This window comes from Salmo trutta, chromosome 21, assembly GCF_901001165.1.
Source record: "Salmo trutta chromosome 21, fSalTru1.1, whole genome shotgun sequence".
In the NCBI taxonomy this organism is placed as follows: domain Eukaryota; kingdom Metazoa; phylum Chordata; class Actinopteri; order Salmoniformes; family Salmonidae; genus Salmo; species Salmo trutta.
The window spans coordinates 41,072,466-41,092,936 of record NC_042977.1 but is presented as its reverse complement, the minus strand read 5'-3'; the positions used below and the strand labels follow the sequence as shown (position 1 = coordinate 41,092,936).

The following is a 20,471-nucleotide window of genomic DNA, read 5'->3' as shown; positions in this document are numbered from 1 at the left end:
AATTACAACTCAGAGCCCTGGGGTCATTATGTCATCATAGTTGTCATACGTTTTGTAAGAAAAGTTATTGGTCATCCTCAGTGCAACACTCAGCCTGTCTTGAAATCAAAGTTATTTACTGGTTCTGTGGTGCTATTGTGGTTTGTTTGCTATCTAACAGTCCAACCACATATTTTCTCATCAATATCACCATCTTAAATGTGTCAACTGCTTCATAGGCCACAAAAAGGGGCAATCCCTTGGTTTGACTTCACAACCTTACCCACTGTGGTTCACAATGCATTGTGATTCCTGCTAAATTAACTGATACATCTGATAACTGTAAATACAGTATGTTCAATGTTGATAATATCTGCAGTGGTTTCCCTGACGTGGGTACATGGCTACACACACACACACATAATCACAGCAAAAGGTGTTCCTTTTGAGACCACAGTGTTTATCTCTGTCTGAATGAAAATACATAGGTTTGATCTGATTGGCACATCTCACATATCCTTTGCTTATGAGGCCGAAAGTGGATTACACTGTGAGGTACAGCAGTTGGCAATGCAACCTCATAATAGAAAGGCAATAATCTTACACTCTCGAGGCTGCCAGATATGTATATGTCTATATAGGATCATAGGATAGATTATCAACACAAATTCTTCATTGAAATATGTAGTACTTAATATTCGTACTTAATACTATGATTGTCGATCATGACTAGGCAAGTAAAGACTGGGCTCAAAACATTCTCCCTTGTTCTGTTGAAGAATCTTGTTCGTTTATTTTTGCACATTGGGGAAAGTGATGGGGAACTTCTGCCGTGGAACTTTGGTGTTAAGGCGTGGGTAGGAAAGCCCATTTCACTCTCTACCTGCACCAGGAGTGTATATATAGCTCTGGTGATGAGTAGGACCTCACACAGCCACTGAAGCTCTCTTTCTGAAGACAAGACAGCAGCTCATCACATCACTAACCACAGCACCACAGAAGAAGAGATGGCCCAGATCAGAGCCCCTGTTATTGTGCTGCTCGTGCTCCTGGCTGTGGGGCTGTTCACTACTGAGGCTTCTGCAGCTAAACAAGGTCAATATTCTGCTGTGAAAGGTGTGTCTTAGTCCGTCTGTCTGTGTTATTACTGGAACACTGAAATAAACTGTTGGACAATTAGAGTAATATTTAGTCTTCATCAAGATTCCTCTTTAATTGTTTATTTGTTCATTTTTTTTACAGCACGTCGTAGAAAAGGCTGCTGTCAAAGCTATACTGGTGGGGAAATACCTTTTGGAGTTATCGTAGGCTATACCCTACAGACCCCGATTGAAATCTGCAGAATCCCTGCCATCATGTGAGTATATTTGATGTGATTATTTATTTTTGAATTGAGGTTCAGGATTCTTTACAGAACTTTAAATAATTTAGCAAGAAAAATACATTATACTGTAATTATAGTTGAATAGAAATATGGGGTAACAATGCTGTAAAAACAGAGTGTTGAATATGGACTTACGGTTTTGTATGTGTCTCTTCCAGTTTCCACACTGAAAAGGGGAAAGATTTGTGTGCAGACCCTTCCAAGAGCTGGGTGATCCAACATGTCAACCGACTGGGGTAAGAATGACTCTCATAAATGACATTACAACTGTTATACTATTTACACTTGAATATTAAAAGGGATTTAGAATAAAGTTGTTTATTATGAATGATACAAACAAAGTTGGTACTCCAGAATGTAGACACAGTGAACCTGTTTTAGATTTTACTACAGATACAACTCTAAATTGGAGATATTGAAATATAAGAGTGGCCTGGACAATTGAAAATAATATGATTTTTTGTGATCTATTTCAGGGACAGGGCGGTTCACATCAGGAAATCCCAGTCCTAATCCGATGATGGGCACTCTGCATACAGAGGAGCAGAACATGTGTATTTAACAGTCAGGAACGGAACATGTTAATAACCAGTGTAAATCTCCATCCTGTTTCATCTGCTATCCATCTACCTATATCTTCTTAGTCCTATATTTTATGGGCTGAATTTATATAAATAGATTTTGTAAATGAATGAATTATTCTATAATGAAATCTATTTTTTATATGTGCAATAAGGTTACGATCTCGTTAAAAGAGTATCAGGAAACTAAATGTTTATACTTTTATTCATGAAAACATTTGTTACTTTTTGTCACTGTTACAATTTATAACTATAATAAATGTATTATATTTTACTATAACCTGTTTGTATATGAAATAGGCTTTGTGATTGCAGAGTTTAATGGTTTGATCTCGTTTTATGGGCATCAGAAAATGCACACATTGTAAGACTTTTATTCATAAAAGTATTGTATATGATCATATCATTGATCACATCTGTTGCTTTTAACTGTTACTTTAGTATTTTATGTCTATAATAAATATATTTTCTAAAGAATTCTCACTTGTTTTGTGTGTTCATCTTGTGTGGTATGAGTGGTGAATGGAAGATGAACCTAGGACAGCACAATGACAGATACTAACTGATGAAGCAGACTGTCACGACTTCCACCGAAGTCGGCCCCTCTCCTTGTTCGGGCGGCGTTCGGCGGTCAACGTCACCGGCTTACTAGTTGCCACCGATCTATGTTTCCCTGTTCGTTTGCTTTTGTCTTTATTATTCACACCTGTTTATGATTCCCTGATTATGTTCATTATTTAACCATCTGGCTTTCCTGTTTGTCTTGTCCGTGATTGTTTCTTGTTTTGTGATTGTTGGAGGTGTTTTCTCCTAACCCTGTATTTGGATGTGGAAGAAGTTTGAGTATGATTTTAGTAAACACGTTATTGTTTACACTCATCCATGTGTCCTGCGCCTGACTCCGACACTTCTTCTAACTAAAGCATTACACAGACAGATAGACAAGATATTGAATAGTAACTTTGGAAGAAACTGAACCATGAGAGATCACCAGTGGGTGGATGTAGTAACAGTGGAGGACACTACACCATGAGAGATCACCAGTGGGTGGATGAAGTAACTGTAGAGGACACTACACCATGAGAGGTCACCAGTGGGTGGATGAAGTAACTGTAGAGGACACTACACCATGAGAGGTCACCAGTGGGTGGATGAAGTAACTGTAGAGGACACTACACCATGAGAGGTCACCAGTGGGTGGATGAAGTAACTGTAGAGGACACTACACCATGAGAGGTCACCAGTGGGTGGATGTAGTAACTGTAGAGGACACTACACCATGAGAGGTCACCAGTGGGTGGATGAAGTAACTGTAGAGGACACTACACCATGAGAGGTCACCAGTGGGTGGATGTAGTAACTGTAGAGGACACTACACTGTGAGAGGTCACCAGTGGGTGGATGTAGTAACTGTAGAGGACACTACACCATGAGAGGTCACCAGTGGGTGTATGTAGTAACTGTAGAGGACACCACACCATGAGAGGTCACCAGTGGGGGGATGTAGTAACTGTAGAGGGCACCACATCATGAGAGGTCACCAGTGGGCAGATGTAGTAACCGTAGAGGAGACTACACCATGAGAGGTCACCAGTGGGTGAAATACTCTCACAGTGTTTCTTATAAAAACACTCCTATTCCAAAGGCCTTGTAGAGATGACATACAGCACATTCACTTTGGATGTCTATGGTGTTTAAGCTCCAAGTTGTTCTTTTTGGATTACATTGAAATCTACATAGACCTGGCCTTGATGGTTGTATACAATTTACAATAACTTCTACCTGGCTAACAACAGCAGTTTCATACTTTTTCTTCTTGTTCCTTTGCAGGTTTTAGGCAAGAGTTGATGTTGTGACAAATGCATGTTCATTCAAAACAATCAGATATATGACTATTTACAAGAGCTGTTCATATTCATCTATAAAGGTAGCAAAACCAAGAGGAGCCAATGACATCAGCACTGAGTCGTCAATCAGTGTTACATTCCCAAATTCCAAACTGTGTCACAACACACACTGTTGTCTCTACTATCAAAGCAGTGAAATTCCAGTTCTGGAAGTTCTCATTCTGCATTTGCAACCACATTTTTTTCCTTTGAGAATTCAATAGTTCAACACATAAACAGTGATAAAAAAAATCTAAATGTTTCAAATAGATTTACAGCCATAGGGTGGGGTAGAGCTAGTATAAATATATTGGTGAATTTACAGTAAAAAAAAACATAGCTATTTTCATATTTGCTAAACAGAATATATTTGTTAGGCCTCGTCCATTGGACAATTAAATAGGAATATCAAACATCTGAGCTATGAAAACACCATGTACTCTGCATCTCAGATAGAGATGGAAATCACAATTTACAAACATGAACCAAAACATGTACAACATGTTTAAATAAATAAATAGATTAATCAATTTATATAAAATATGACTCGTTTGTAAATGACAAAGCACAAGTATCATATTAAAGCCTATTTAATAGATATAAAGAAGAATTTTCTCTCACAAAACGACCATTCATGTTGTAGCTGGGACCCTTGGGATTGCAAACAGAGGAAGATTTTCAAAAGTAAGAGATTCATTTAATCGCTATTTGTGATTTTGTGAAGCCTGTGCTTGTTGAAAAATATGTTGATGTGGGGTGCCGTCCCCAGACAATCGCATGGTATGCTTTCACTGTAAAGCCTATTGTAAATCGGACTACGCAGTTAATAATTTAAGCTTTTAAATGATATAAGATACTTGTATGTTCATGAATGTTTAATATTACCATTATTTATTTGAATTGTGCGCCCTCCAATTTCACCGGATGTTGTCGCCAGGTGTCCCGCTAGCGTGACGCCTATCCTTCAGAATTAATGGACCAGTTTCACAGACCCAGATGAATTAAGGTGTAGGTTGAACTATGATTTATAAAAGAAGAACCTAAAATGGAATTTCATGTAACACTCAAAATCCCAGATTTAGCCTAACCTTTAACGTGTCTACGCAGGTAGTCCACGGTGGCCCAGCTTGACCCCGCCATCAAGCAGAGATGATAAAACATGCAGATCATTTTGACAGAAAGACGTGCCTCCTTTGTGTAATACAGTCCATTTGAAGAGCCAGTAGCAGTGACATTCATTGAGGTGTGAAGTGCTATTATTTCCAGAGATAGTTTTTATGTAGTCAACTATTGCTGAAAGATCAACAGCGGTATCAAACAGAATGAACACCCTGTTGACAAACAGGACCCAGTAAATTATGATTTTCTTCACCCAGATGAAGAGAGCTCGCTGGGAAGGGATGATCGGGGGGCAGTTCATTGACCCGGTGTGATGTCAACACCAAAGACTTCAACTTCAACACAACCATAACAGACATGCAGCTAAACATGCTGGTGGAAATGCCCTCTCCCTCTCTCCCTCTCTCTCTCTCTCTCCCTTCTCTCTCTGCCTCTCTCTCCTCCTTCCCCTGCCCTCTCTCTCTTTCTCTCTGACTGCCAGGGGTTTGAGGTTGGGGGGGGGCTGTTCATTGACCCGGTGTGATGTAGATCATGATGTGTTTTCCCACTTAAATCAATACGACAGGCAGTTAGATGGGTATTAAACCTTTTTTATTTCCACATAGATCCATTTTGGGTTCCATGTAGAACCCTCTGTGGAAAGGGTCGTACATGGAGCCCAAAAGGGTTCTCCTTGAACCGGGTTCTAAATAGCTTCTTATTTGAAGGAGTTGAACTCAGAGTTGACCGAAGTTACCTCGCGACTCCTCAAACATGATTCTCAGAACAGGGCTCTGACGGTCCCTGTCCTGTGAAGTGTAAGTCTCACTCTAGCCACTAGAGGGAAGCAGAACCTGTCAAATTATAGAAAATCAAACTGTAAAGTCTAAAAGACTATGAGGTTTAAACCCAGTCAGTGGGTGGTTGTATACCTGCTACAGTTCTATCCTGAACCCTTAACAACACACACACACAAATATATACACACACACACAGGCACACACACATCAGGAAGCAGAGAGTTTAGATGAAACATTAACTAGTCCGGTGATCTTCATTACAGCCCTTACTGAGAGATTTACAGAGCATTATCTTTAAGTTTGTGTGTATGTGCGTTTGTGTGTGTGTGTGTTTATGTGTGCCTGCGTGCCTGCGTGCCATGTCACGAAGGTGGATATTGATCCAACATCTGCCGTGAGCATTCATGTTGCACGTGGACAGCCCAGCGAGTCCAATAACCCTATTTTCATTCATACAGTAATGAAATAGCAATTAATAATATATGGTGGTCAATAAGTTATTATCAGCGTAGGTTTCTTTTGTCATGTTATAATGATAATGATGTCTTAAGTATGATTCAATGAGTTGTTTTCTTCCTCCCCTCATGATGAAATCATTTCATTAAAGAAGGATTAGCCTACCGAGCAAACACGACTGCATTGGCCCTGTGGGAAATGTGGGAAATGTGGGCGCAGGCCACACCAATCCCAGCACAGGCTAGCCTACACCAATCCCAACACAGGCTAGCCTACACCAATCCCAACACAGGCTAGCCTACACCAATCCCAACACAGGCTAGTCTTCACCAATCCCAACTCACACTAGCCTACACCAAAGCCCAACACACTCTAGCCTACACCAAGCCCACCACACTCTAGCCGACACCAAGCCCAACACACTCTAGCCTACACCAAGCCCAACACACTCTAGCCTACACCAAGCCCAACACACTCTAGCCTACACCAAGCCCAACACACTCTAGACTACACCAAGCCCAACACACTCTAGCCTACACCAAGTCCAACACACTCTAGCCTACACCAAGCCCAACACACTCTAGCCTACACCAAGCCCAACACAGGCTAGCCTACACCAAGCCCAACACACTCTTGCCTACACCAAACCCAACACACTCTAGCCTACACCAAGCCCAACACACTCTAGCCTACACCAAGCCCAGCACACTCTAGCCTACACCAAGCCCAACACAGGCTAGCCTACACCAAGCCGAACACACTCTAGCCTACACCAAGCCCAACACAGGCTAGCCTACACCAAGCCCAACACACTCTAGCCTACACCAAGCCCAACACACTCTAGCCTACACCAAGCCCAACACACTCTAGCCTACACCAAGCCCAACACACTCTAGCCTACACCAAGCCCAACACACTCTAGCCTACACCAAGCAGTGGTAGTCCGTGCGTTTATGATGAGGAAGGACAATTATTTTTTGATGAGGATGGCCTTACTTCTAATACATCATGTTGGATGACAGTCATTCATATTCCATTCACCCAGTTCAATGTAACATGGATAGGTTTATGCTACTTCTTGATACTCAAGTTTCCCTATACCCACCATGAGGTTGTTACAACCTAGCTTATGAATGAAAGTTTACAACACAGGTCGAGAGAAACATTTGGTGACCACAATGAACATGAATATGCCAAACGACAACCAAGGGAGGTGTCACAATGGATGAGCCAAGGTGACAGACAGTGACACATTCAATACCCCCTTGCACACTCTGGCCTGCATCTAGCTGATCTAATCAAGTCATATCATATCACATATCAAGTCTAGGTCCAAGAGGCTTTTACCCCCAAGCCATAAGACTCCTGAACAACTAATCAAATGGCTACCCGGACTATCTGCATTGTGTCCCGCCTCCCACCACCCGCTAACCCCTCTTTTACGCTACTGCTTCTCTCTGTTTATCAGATATGCATAGTCACTTTAACCACACCTACATGTACGTACTACCTCAATTAGCCCGACTAACCAGTGTCTGTATATAGCCTTGCTACTGTTATAGTCTCTCTACTGTTATAGCCTCGCTACTGTTATAGCCTCTCTACTGTATATAGCTTCGCTACTGTTATAGCCTCTCTACTGTATATAGCCTAACTACTGTTATAGTCTCTCTACTGTTATAGTCTCTCTACTGTTATAGCCTCGCTACTGTTATAGCCTCTCTACTGTATATAGCCTTGCTACTGTTATAGCCTCTCTACTGTCTATAGCTTCGCTACTGTTATAGCCTCGCTACTGTTATAGCCTCTCTACTGTTATAGCCTCTCTACTGTTATAGCCTCGCTACTGTTATAGCCTCGCTACTGTTATAGTCTTGCTACTCTTATAGCCTCTCTACTGTTATAGCCTCTCTACTGTATTTGCCTCGCTACTGTTACAGCCTCACTACTGTTATAGCCTCACTACTGTTATAACCTCACTACTGTTATAGCCTCTCTACTGTATATAGCCTCTCTACTGTATATAGCCTCTCTACTGTATATAGTCTCTCTACTGTATATAGCCTCTCTACTGTATATAGCCTCACTACTGTTATAGCCTTGCTACTGTTATAGCCTCTCTACTGTTATAGCCTCACTACTGTTATAGCCTCTCTACTGTATATAGCCTTGCTACTGTTATAGCCTCTCTACTGTTATAGCCTCTCTACTGTATATAGCCTTGCTACTGTTATAGCCTCTCTACTGTCTATAGCCTCGCTACTGTTATAGTCTCGCTACTCTTATAGCCTCTCTACTGTTACAGCCTCTCTACTGTATTTGCCTCACTACTGTTATAGCCTCGCTACTGTTATAGCCTCACTACTGTTATAGCCTCACTACTGTTATAGCCTCTCTACTGTATATAGCCTCTCTACTGTATATAGGCTCACTACTGTTATAGCCTTGCTACTGTTATAGCCTCTCTACTGTATATAGCCTCATTACTGTTATAGCCTCGCTACTCTTATAGCCTCTCTACTGTTAAAGCCTCTCTACTGTATATAGCCTCACTACTGTTATAGCCTCACTACTGTATATAGCCTCTCTACTGTATATAGGCTCACTACTGTTATAGCCTCTCTACTGTATATAGCCTCAGTACTGTTATAGACTCGCTTCTGTTATAGCCTTGCTACTGTTATAGCCTCTTGTAACGCCCTGGCCATAGAGAGGCGTTTTTGTTCTTTATTTTGGTTAGGCCAGGGTGTTACATTGGGTGGGCGTTCTATGTTCATTTTTCTATGTTTTTGTATTTCTTTGTTTTGGGTCGTGTGTGGCTCCCAATCAGGCACAGCTGTAGTTCGTTGTTGATGATTGGGAGTCACACATAAGCAGCCTGTTTTTCCTTTGGGTTTTTGTGGGTGATTGTATTCTGTTAGTGTGTTTTCCAGACAGAACTGTTTCTGTTTAGTGCTTTCTGTTTTGTTGTTAGTACCTGACAGAACTGTCGGCTGTCATTTTGTTTATTTTGTCAAGTGTTCTCATATTGTATTAAAATTCATTCAAGATGAAAACATCCTCCGCTGCACCTTGGTCTCATTACGACGACAGCCCTTACACCTCTCTACTATATATAGCCTCGCTACTGTTATAGCCTCGCTACTGTTATAGCCTCGCTACTGTTATTATTCACTATCTTTTACTGTTGTTTTCATTTCTTTACTATTCTATTGTTAACCTAATACCTATTTTTTACTTAACAATTGCACTGTTGGTCAGGGCTTGTAAGGAAGCACTTCACTGTAAGGTCTACACCTGTTGTATTGGGTGCACGTGACAAATAAACTTTGATTTGATTTGCTTTGACACTGATGGTAGCGAACAGCACATTAGACAACAGATCCTGTCCTATTTACTAGTTTCACTCAGAGTCATCAGTGCCAACAACAGCAGGAGCAGAGTAGAGAGAGTCACAGCAAGCTTTGCCATCTTGTCAGGTTCAGGGGTCTAGACAGGCAGTGAAGTTCAACAGATACCTGGAACTCTCTCCTCAGAATGAGATACCAAGATGATCTGATCCAATGATCTGGAATTCTAGTTTAAATACTTTCTCAGTTGGAAATATGAAGCCCTTTTCTGGACCGCAGACCCAGCATATGAGGAACAAGGTGGAAACTTCAGTCTCAACATGTATTTGGGTCAGGGAAGTTTGACACATAGGTCACATTGTTGGTGCCTTGGTAAACTCCCTTCCACTGTGGGCCCGGATCAAGAATTTACGTGAAATATACAATGATGCATGTCAGCAAAATTCTAAGGGAGACGTTATCATTGTATAATAGAGGATTACATAACGTTGGGATTGTGTGACGATGTGATGTAATGTACAAGTAGCCTTAAAAAGAAGTTTGATTGTTCAATTCAAACACATTTAGTCCGTTGTGATTAGAAGGCCTACTGTATGTAGGAGTTATAGTGAATGTTCCTGAGGGGCCTAGTTACAGTTTGGACTTAAATCAGCTTGAAAATCTATGGCAAGACTTCAAAATGACTGTCTAGCAATGATCAACAACCACATTAACAGAGGCTGAAGAATATTTTAAGGAATAATGGACAAATATTGTAAAATCCAGGTGTGCAAAGCTCTTAGGGACTTAGAAAGACTCACCGCTGTAATAGCTGCCAAAAGTGATTCAAATCAAGTCCAAATGAAAATGTATTGTTCACATACACATGGTTAGCAGATGTTTTTGCGAGTATAGCGAAATGCTTGTGTGTTGGTGCTGACATCTTCAGGACAGGAATATCGGTTTACTTAACGGAGGAATAAACACACATGTTCATCATTGGTGTCTTAACCAGAACGGTGGAAAATGCACTTTATTTATTTTCGCACATGCGCAGTCATACATCTCTCATAGGGCATGACTGTACCAGTGTAAGAACACAACTCAACAACATATTAGTCCACATGCCAACACCCCCACTTGCTCTTATACTGTACAAGTCGTATTCAACCTAACTTTATCAACACATATAGCTTACAGTTATTCATCTCACAAATGTCAGTTTATATTCCAAACATGTAACCCAAGAATTTTTCATTTTTGAACTTCGTTACAGGTTTAGTCAAAACATCTGCAGCCATGTCTGCCGTTGGACAATATTCAATACTTATTTTACCATCACTGAGTTTAGTTTTTGTTCACATGGTGTTGACCTTGTTTTACAGTCTGACATACCAAACCTTTCCAGTATCTTGGTTATGTACCTTGTTTGGTTCATCGTTATTTTCCCTTCACTTTGTGTAAAATCAATGCCTAGGAAATGTCCAAGCCTCCCAAGATCTTTCATCTTACATTTTTCACTTAACATTTCTTTTACACTTGTGAGTGAGTCACTATCACTAGCAGCGATAATTAGATCATCGACCCAAATTATCAAAATGATCCTTTCTGTTGCAGTTTGTTTGTTATAAACACAGTGATCAGCTGGGTTCTGTGTAAAACCATTTTCACTAAGGTGATCATGCAACATTTTGTTCCAGTTCCTTCCTGACTGTTTCAGGCCGTACAGTGACTTGTTCAGTTTGCAGACTAGTTGCTCACCTGTATCTGACCTGACTTCAAAACCCTCTGGTTGCTCCATGTACACTTCACAGTCAATAGGAGCATGTAGATATGCTGTTTTGACATCCATCTGATGTAACTCTACGTCATACTGAGCTGCTAGCTGCATCAAACAGCGTACTGATGTCATATTTGCAGTTGGAGAAAAAGTTTCCTTATAGTCTATTCCTGCCACTTGACTATACCCCTTTGCAACATATCTTGCCTTGTATGTCTCAGTCTCATCTGAATTGTTTTTGACCGCATAGACCCACCTGCCCCCCACTGCATTTTTACCCTCTGGCAGTGTGGTTAATGTGAATGTATCATTTTCACTAAGGGAATCCATCTCCTCCTTCATAGCAGTAGCCTAAATCTCTGATTTTGGTGAAATCATTGCTTCTTTGAAGGTTTGTGGTGCATTGCACATTACTCTGTAGCAGTAGTCAACACTAGGTGGTATCTGGTCATCACATTTCACTTTACACTCATAGTACTGGGGTTTCATCCTCGCTCTGTCTGGATAGCGTGGACTCTGACCATCTGAAGTCTCAATTTGCACATCTTGTGTCTCTTCTGAGTTTTGATCTGCCATCTTGGCTTTCGGCATGGGGTTTTCAAATCTCTCCCCATGAAGATCATCACTGATTTCCAAATCTGTCTGAGTTTGGTGTTCGACTACACCTTTTGTAACACACTTGACTAATCTGTTTTTAAGAACTTTCCTAGTGTCTGGGAAGTAGACTAGGTATGCTGGACTATTTTTATCATACCCGACAAAAATACCCTTTTCACATCTTGAGTCTAACTTTTTCTTGTTCTGTCTATATGCATAGCAAACAGATCCAAATTCTTTCATCTTTGAAAGATCAGGCTTTCTCCCAGTAAACATGTAGTGTGGAGTCTGTCCTACACGCTTATTGTAACACCTATTGCGAATTACTGCAGCAGTCATTACAGCATATGTCCACAAGTTCTTTGGTAGGTTGCTTTCAAGTAGCATGCATCTTGCCATTTCGAACAGTGTTCTCCAATTTCTCTCAGCGGTCCCATTTTGATGGGGTGAGTAAGGGGCTGAAGTTTCATGTCTTATGGCGTTCTTACTGAGCAGTGACTGGAACTCTTTGGCTGTGAATTCTGTGCCATTATCTGACCTGACACACTTTATTTTCCCATAAGGGGCCACATCAGCAATAAACTTCTCAGTAACTTTTACAGTATCACTCTTTGCTTTTAGGAAATACACAAAAACTGCCCCTGAATAATCATCCGTAAATGCTAGAGTATATCTGAACCCATCTTTCGCCTCTGGCTCAATAGGGCCAGCCAAATCAGTGTGCACAAGCTCAAGAGCCGCTTTTGCCTTTTCATCAGGCTCTCTGTTTCTGCTCTGAACAAATTTTCCCTGAGTGCAGATTTCACAGTTGAGGGTAGATGTGTCAATCTTACCTGTAATTTTCATTCCCTCTGTCACATGTTCTAACTTTGACACATCCTCAAAATTACAGTGGCCAAGAATTTTGTGCCATGTGTGAATATCATAGCACCCATGACATCCATCATCATTTTCATCACTTACAGTGTTAAGATAGTAAAGTTTATCGTACTCCTTTATGTCAAAAGTGGTACCGTTCTTGTGGATGAGCTTGTTACACCCCTGTCGAAAGTTGACTGAAGCTCCGTTGGCTGTCGCTGCTTTAACAGAGAAAATGTCCTGTGGAAACGACGGCACGTACAGCGCCTTCATCAGCGTTGTTTTTACCCGACGACCCGTGTTGTCTCTCAGGTAAACCTCCGCTGCACCTCTCCTCTCCGCGACACCATTCGTTCTTGTTCCGTCAGCCAGCTCCACGGAATGTTTTTCCGGTTTGAAAGTCTCGTCAAACTCCAAACTTCCCGATGTCCGTGACTATATGTGACGTTGCACCCGTATCAACCATCAGCCCTTTCTGTTTCAGTCCACTAACCTGACAGTCACTTATTCTGAATGCAAATGTGTGGCATTCAGCATCTGTTGCTTGTTTCACATTGTCTCTTCTTTTTCGTCTGCAATTTGCGTCAGTATGAGTGGAGCTCTTGCAAAAACTACACCACTGTCTCCGTTCTTTGCGCTCTCCAGTAACGGTACATTCCCGGGCCTTGTGCCCTTTCTGGCCACAGTTGAAGCAGGTTATCTCGGTCCCTTTATCTCTCCCTCTTGGCCAGCTAACTTTAATGTTACTTGCCTTCATCACGTTGTCGTCAGTGGAAATGGCGCTAAACTTCTCGGTGCTTTCATAGCTCCTCAACTTGGTTTTGAACTTGCCAAAAGTTGTCGGCTCGTCACTCTGCGTTATGTGGATGGCAAACGGCTTAAATGATTCGGGCAAACCTTTCAGAATCATTGCAATCAACAGCCCGTCACTTAAAGTCTCTTCAGCATTTCTCAGTGCTGTAATAGCCGTCTCAGCACGAATGATATAGTCCGTAACACTTTCGTCAGCGGCTTTCTGAAGAGAAGTTAGTTCAGTGTAGAGGCTAATCACACGTGGCTTCCCTTTACCTGCATAATGTTCCCTCAATATCTTCAACGCTTTTCTCCCATTATCTGCTGCTTCTCTCATTATCAGGGAAAGGCTTTTATCATCCAAAACCTGTATCAATTCGGCGTAGGCTTCTTCATTTTTCTCTCTGTCTTCTTCATCTTCATCCACGCTCAATATGGCGGCCTTTAGCCCAAGCAAACGCAAGTGCCCCAAAAACTTTGTCTCCCATAACTCGTAGTTTTTTTCATCTCCGTCGAAATATAATCTATTCCATCGGCTTCCATGTTCCCTCCTGGGCCCATAACCTGTTGGTGCTGACATCTTCAGGACAGGAATACCGGTTTACTTAACGGAGGAAAAAACACACATGTTCATCATTGGTGTCTTAACCAGAACGGGGAAAATGCACTTTATTTATTTTCGCACATGCGCAGTCATACATCTCTCATAGGGCATGACTGTACCAGTGTAAGAACACAACTCAACAACATATTAGTCCACATGCCAACATTGTGCTTCTAGTTCCCGACAGTGCAGCAATATCTAACAAGTAATATCTAACAATTCCACAACAAATACCTAAAACACACAAATCTAAGTATGGAATGGAATAATAATATATAAATATATGGATGTGTAATGTCAGAGCGGCATAAGCTTTGATGAAATAGATGGTATATTATTCCACATTTTGTTATGTTACAGCCTGATTTCAAAATAGATTAAATAGATTGTTTTCTCACCCATCTACATACAATACCTCATAATGAAAAAGTGAAAACATGTTTTTAGAACTGTTTGCAATTTTCCTGAAAATGAGATACAGAAATATCTCATTTACATAAGTATTTACACCCGTGAGTCAATACATGTTAGAATTACATTTGGCAGTGATTACAGCTGTGGCTCTTTCTGGGTAAATTTATAAGGGCTTTGCACACATGGATTGTACAATATTCTTCAAGCTCTGTCACATTGGTTGTTGATCATTGCTAGACAGCCATTTTCAAGTCTTGTCATAGTTTTTTAATCTGATTTAAGTCAAAATTGTAACAAGGCCACTCAGGAACATTCAATGTCGTCTTGGTAAACATCTCCAGTGTATATTTGGCCTTGTGTTTTAAGTTATTGTCCTGCTGAAAGATGAATTTGTCTCCCAGTGTCTGTTGGAAAGCAGACTGAACTAAGTTCTCTTATAACGCTTCGTATTCAAGACATAAAGTTAATTTCTTTGAAGCATCTTTTGCAGTTTTACTTTAGTACCTTGTTGCAAACTGCATGCATGTTTTGGAATATTTTTATTCTGTACAGGCTTCCTTCTTTTCATTCTGTCATTCAGGTTATGTCACACCTGCTCCCGCCCATCACTACGCACACCTGTCACCATCGTTATGCGCATCAGCACTTATTGGGACTCACCTTGTCAAAGGAATTATTCTATCCCAATGATAATAATTAACAATCAATAAGCCTTGACTAATTCCCAAGGTTTGTAAGACAATGGGTTAATAATTAGGCAAGGACTCAGCTTTCTGCAAAAGGTTCGTACGGTTTATTCAGAGAACGTTCTGCCCAACATTAACAAAGAAGTTAATTTTATCCTCTCTCCGCTTACGCACACACCTCCACACAAACAGTAGGTGAACAGTATCCCTCCCCGGACTTCCCACCACTGTTAATCACTATCCAGCGCTGCCTGTTCCTTTCCCCCGAGATTAGGAGAACCTTGAAGGCTACTCCCGGTATCTCACACACACGTCTACAGCTCCCTTAGGTCCACTAAACACACATTTCTCTCCCTCTCCAGACTCTCCCTACCAGACTTTATGGGACTAACATTCAGTACATGAATTATTCATTATCCATGCAACATAACTACTAATTATTAATGGATTATTGATTAATTTACCTTTATTAGATAATTCTCTTATCACACCTGGACTCTATTACCTTTTTGATTGTCTCCCCTATATCTGTCACTTCCTCAGTTTCTTCCCCGTGTCAGCATTGATGTCATTTTGTTCCCCTTGTCCAGACACTGTCCTTGTTTTGTTTCATGTTCGTTATTTATTAATTCCGCCCCCCCCCCCCCGTACTTGCTTCTCATCTCCCATCGTCTGTCCTCACTGGTTAGTATTGTGGAGTAACTACAATGTAGATCCATTCTCAGTTTTCTCCATTATTCAACTCTGTAACTTTTTTAAGGTCACTATTGGCCTCATGGTGAAATCCCTGAGAGGTTTCCGTCCTCTCCGGAAACTGAGTTAGGAAGGATGCATTCCAAAAATAACAAAACGACCAACAGTTCCGTCAGGTACAACAACTAAACGGAAAATAACCACCCACAAAACCCAAAGGAAAACAGGCTGCCTAAGTATGGCTTCCAATCAGAGACAATGAAAGACATCTGCCTCTGATTGGAAACCATACTCGGCCGAACATGGAAAACGAAACATAGAAATAGAAAACTACAACAAATTCCCCTGGAAACAAAACCCCCCAAAACACACAAAACCACCCCCCTGCCACGCCCTGACCATTCTACTATGGCAAATGACCCTTTTCACTGGTCAGGACGTGACAGATGACCTATTTAGTTGTCACAGAAACACTTTTCCCCATTTGAGTTGAGGGCATCAACACATTCTGTGTTCCTCTGACTTGGAAAATAACCATATTATCAAGACAACCTGCACCTAACAGCCCACGTCCATGCACATCAGTGCACGAGGTCTAAGTCTCTCACACACACACACACACACACACACACACACACACACACACACACACACACACACACACACACACACACACACACACACACACACACACACACACACACACGTGACAATTAGATTGATCAGATATGAGATTGAATTCCTCTTGTATTTCTCTGCTGTGTGTATTTACTTCCCAACAAAGTCACACCTGAAAGTTCCCCTTCAAAGTCGCCATTTGAAAATCCCCTGCTCAACAGGTTAGGGGAGTGTTCCTCTAGTATAGAATGTTGACCATCAGTCAGAGCTGTAGAATTAGGAATTACAACTCAGAGCCCTGGGGTCATTATGTCATCATCGTTGTCATACGTCTTGTAAGAAAAGTAGCACTAGACACCTGATTCCACTAATCATTGGGAGTGCTCCTCTGCCTGGGCGTTGCTGATGCATGCTCCATCTTACAATGCCTGGATAGGTATTTTACGTATGAGCTAACCACATGTTCTAATAGCAATCTGGTGCTCGACAGCACGGACGATGACATGCCACACAACCATTGGTTGATGCATGCAACGTCTGAGCAGCGTTTTGATGATGAGGTAATTAGTGGAATCAGGTGTGTAGCACTAGGGGCAAAACTAAACCCTTTGGGTCCCCAGCACCAGGATAAAGAAATACTGAGATATAATATAAAACACAAACTCACTTAACATAATCAAAAAATGTATTCCTTAACCCAGGAGACTTCAACAAAGATACAAGCATTTAGGTAAACATATATTGTTGTGCATTTCAATCAGCTCAGAATAAATGCTGTATATAAATAAACATGTAAAAGTTGTTCAAACAGTCTCCCTCTTGTTCTGTTCAAGAACCTTGTTTCCCTTGTTTGCTCATTGGGGAAAGTGATGGGGAACTTCTGCCGTGGAACTTTGGTGTTAAGGCGTGGGTAGGAAAGCCCATTTCACTCTCTACCTGCACCAGGAGTGTATATATAGCTCTGGTGATGAGTAGGACCTCACACAGCCACTGAAGCTCTCTTTCTGAAGACAAGACAGCAGCTCATCACATCACTAACCACAGCACCACAGAAGAAGAGATGGCCCAGATCAGAGCCCCTGTTATTGTGCTGCTCGTGCTCCTGGCTTTGGGGATGTTCACTACTGAGGTTTCTGCAGCTAAACGAGGTCAATATTGGATGTGAAAGTTTTGTCTTAGTCTGTCTGTCTGTCTGTCTGTCTGTCTGTCTGTCTGTCTGTCTGTCTGTCTGTCTGTCTGTCTGTCTGTCTGTCTGTCTGCCTGCCTGCCTGCCTGTCTGTCTGCCTGTCTGTCTGTCTGTCTGTCTGTCTGTCTGTCTGTCTGTCTGTCTGTCTGTCTGTCTGTCTGTCTGCCTCTGTCTCATTCTCTCCTTGTTTTTTAGAAAATGTTTTTTAATTCCTATACATGATAACATTTCTTGTCTTTTTGCTCAATAGGTTTTCCTACAGGCTGTTGTACACGTTACTCCCAGGGTAGGATAGACATTGGTCTTATCCGTGGCTTTTCCGTACAGAGAGTGACTGACGAGTGCAACATTGATGCTATCATGTGAGTGACTTTGGAAGGTCTAACAGTAGAACTGTGCTTAATAGGTCTGAGACAAATTGCAAGTAAAATGAAAAGATGAATTGTAGTACATGTATTATTTCGTCAATTTAAGTATATCATTAAGTATAAAATAATTTTATAACAGAAGTAATACAATTTGATAGCTTGATATTATTTGTGTTGATTTATTTGCAATGTGATATTATAGAGATGTTAGCCTATAAAGCACTGATGATTGACTGATGTTGTCTCTTCAACATGTTCTCTTCCAGTTTCCACACTGTCAGAGGGAGATTCCCTTGTGTGGATCCCACCAAGGGCTGGGTTATAAAAGCTGTTCGCATGCTGAGGTAAGAATTCATTCATATTTATTCAGGAAAAAATGATTTGGTTCCATGGAATTGAATTATACTGACAGTGTGTGTAGGGTTTATCATAAGGATATTAGGTAAAACGATGGTTGTAAGAAATGGATGACATAACTTTATTTCTTCTCTACAGGGAGAGAGCGGAAGGATTGAACAAGAAAAGGTCATAGGAATAGTTCTCATCACAAGGGTACACGGGACGAAGAGTTCATGTTGCTACCTTCATTAACGGAGGAGAATGCGAACATGCTGGAACCCTGCTATCTCTAAGTTTATCCAACTACCTGAATTTTAGCAGACATTTTTCTGTACTGAAAAGTATAATAAATGAAGAATATAAGCAACCTGGAGCACCTGGACACAGCCCTTAGCCGTGGTATATTGGCCACATATGACAAACCACCGAGGAGCCTTATTGCTATTATAAACTGGTTACTAACATAATTAGAGCAGTAAAAATATGATTTATTGTCATACCGATAGTATACGGTCTGACATACCACAGCTGTCAGCCAATCAGCATTCAGGGCTGGAACCACCCAGTTTATTATGTTATATAACCTATTTGTATATGAAATAATCTCTGTGTTGGCAGAGTTTAATGGTATGATCTTGTTCTATGAGCATCAGAAATCGCACCTTTTAACCCTTTTATTGATAAAGGTCTTGTGTATGATCAGATCATTGATCAAATCTGTTACATTTAACAGTTACTGTTCATTTTATATCTATAATAAATCATTTATATTTTACTAAGATCAGATCATTGATCAAATCTGTTACATTTAACAGTTACTGTTACAATTTATATCTATAATAAATCATTTATATTTTACTAAGATCAGATCATTGATCAAATCTGTTACATTTAACAGTTACTGTTCATTTTATATCTATAATAAATAATTTATATTTTACTAAGATCAGATCATTGATCAAATCTGTTACATTTAACAGTTACTGTTCATTTTATATCTATAATAAATCATTTAAATTTTACTAAGATCAGATCATTGATCAAATCTGTTACATTTAACAGTTACTGTTCATTTTATATCTATAATAAATAATTTATATTTTACTAAGAATTCTCACTTCTTTTGTGTGTTCATCTTGTGTGGTATGAGTGGGGCTCCTGAGTGCCGCAGCGGTCTAAGACACTGCATCACACTACACCATGAGAGGTCACCAGTGGGTGGATGTAGTAACTGTAGAGGACACTACACCATGAGAGGTCACCAGTGGGTAGATGTAGTGACTGTAGAGGACACCACACCATGAGAGGTCACCAGTGGGTGGATGTAGTAACTGTAGAGGACACTACACCATGAGAGGTCACCAGTGGGGGGATGTAGTGACTGTAGAGGAGACTACACCATGAGAGGTCACCAGTGGGTAGATGTAGTGACTGTAGAGGACACTACACCATGAGAGGTCACCAGTGGGTAGATGTAGTGACTGTAGGGGACACTACACCATGAGAGGTCACCAGAGGGTAGATGTAGTAACTGTAGAGGACACTTTTCTTGTAAATTACTGATCATTCTCTTGATCCTAGGCCAGAGTTGCCGGTAAGCATGTTGTTATAAATGCATAAGAAATTCTAAGTTACATTTATTTTGATATGTTGTCATGAATAGCTATCTAAAGATTGCAAAAACAAAGATCAGCAAATGACAAAAAGCATATCAATCACTGGTTCATTCCCAAATGTACAACTGTCACCAACAAACATCTCTATCGTCTTGCATCTCTCTTACGGAATCAGTGAAAATCCAGTTCTGGAAATGTTTTCATTCCATTGTTCATGACCTGTAAATGAATGAATGTAAAGAGGATGTAGTGAAAGTCCTATGACATCAGAAGTAGGAAGTCAACAGAACATCTCGTTTTGAGGAAGTAATCATACAGGTTCAATACGTCAACAGTTACAATCACAGCAGTAAAATGCTGACTCAAACATGCAGGGCAATGGAATTCCCTCACTAAATATCTTGCTT

At 40.8% G+C, this 20,471-nt stretch overlaps 1 protein-coding gene across 3 annotated transcripts; it reads left to right on the top strand.

The window, feature by feature from the left end:
• Window positions 1-722: 722 nt before the first annotated feature.
• On the top strand, window positions 723-19,227 carry LOC115157450 (C-C motif chemokine 20). 3 transcript variants are annotated; one of them, XM_029705709.1, is made up of 4 exons: window positions 723-1,095; window positions 1,222-1,336; window positions 1,522-1,599; window positions 1,840-2,421. In XM_029705709.1, the coding sequence occupies exons 1-4, from the start codon at window positions 987-989 to the stop codon at window positions 1,874-1,876; spliced, it is 339 nt and encodes a 112-aa protein (XP_029561569.1). In that variant the 5' UTR covers window positions 723-986; the 3' UTR covers window positions 1,877-2,421. The 3 variants fall into 3 exon arrangements, with proteins under 3 accessions (XP_029561569.1, XP_029561570.1, XP_029561571.1); XM_029705710.1 differs by having other exon boundaries at window positions 745-1,074; XM_029705711.1 differs by lacking the exons at window positions 723-1,095; window positions 1,222-1,336; window positions 1,522-1,599; window positions 1,840-2,421 and adding exons at window positions 17,434-17,703; window positions 17,992-18,103; window positions 18,376-18,453; window positions 18,605-19,227.
• Window positions 19,228-20,471: the final 1,244 nt, after the last annotated feature.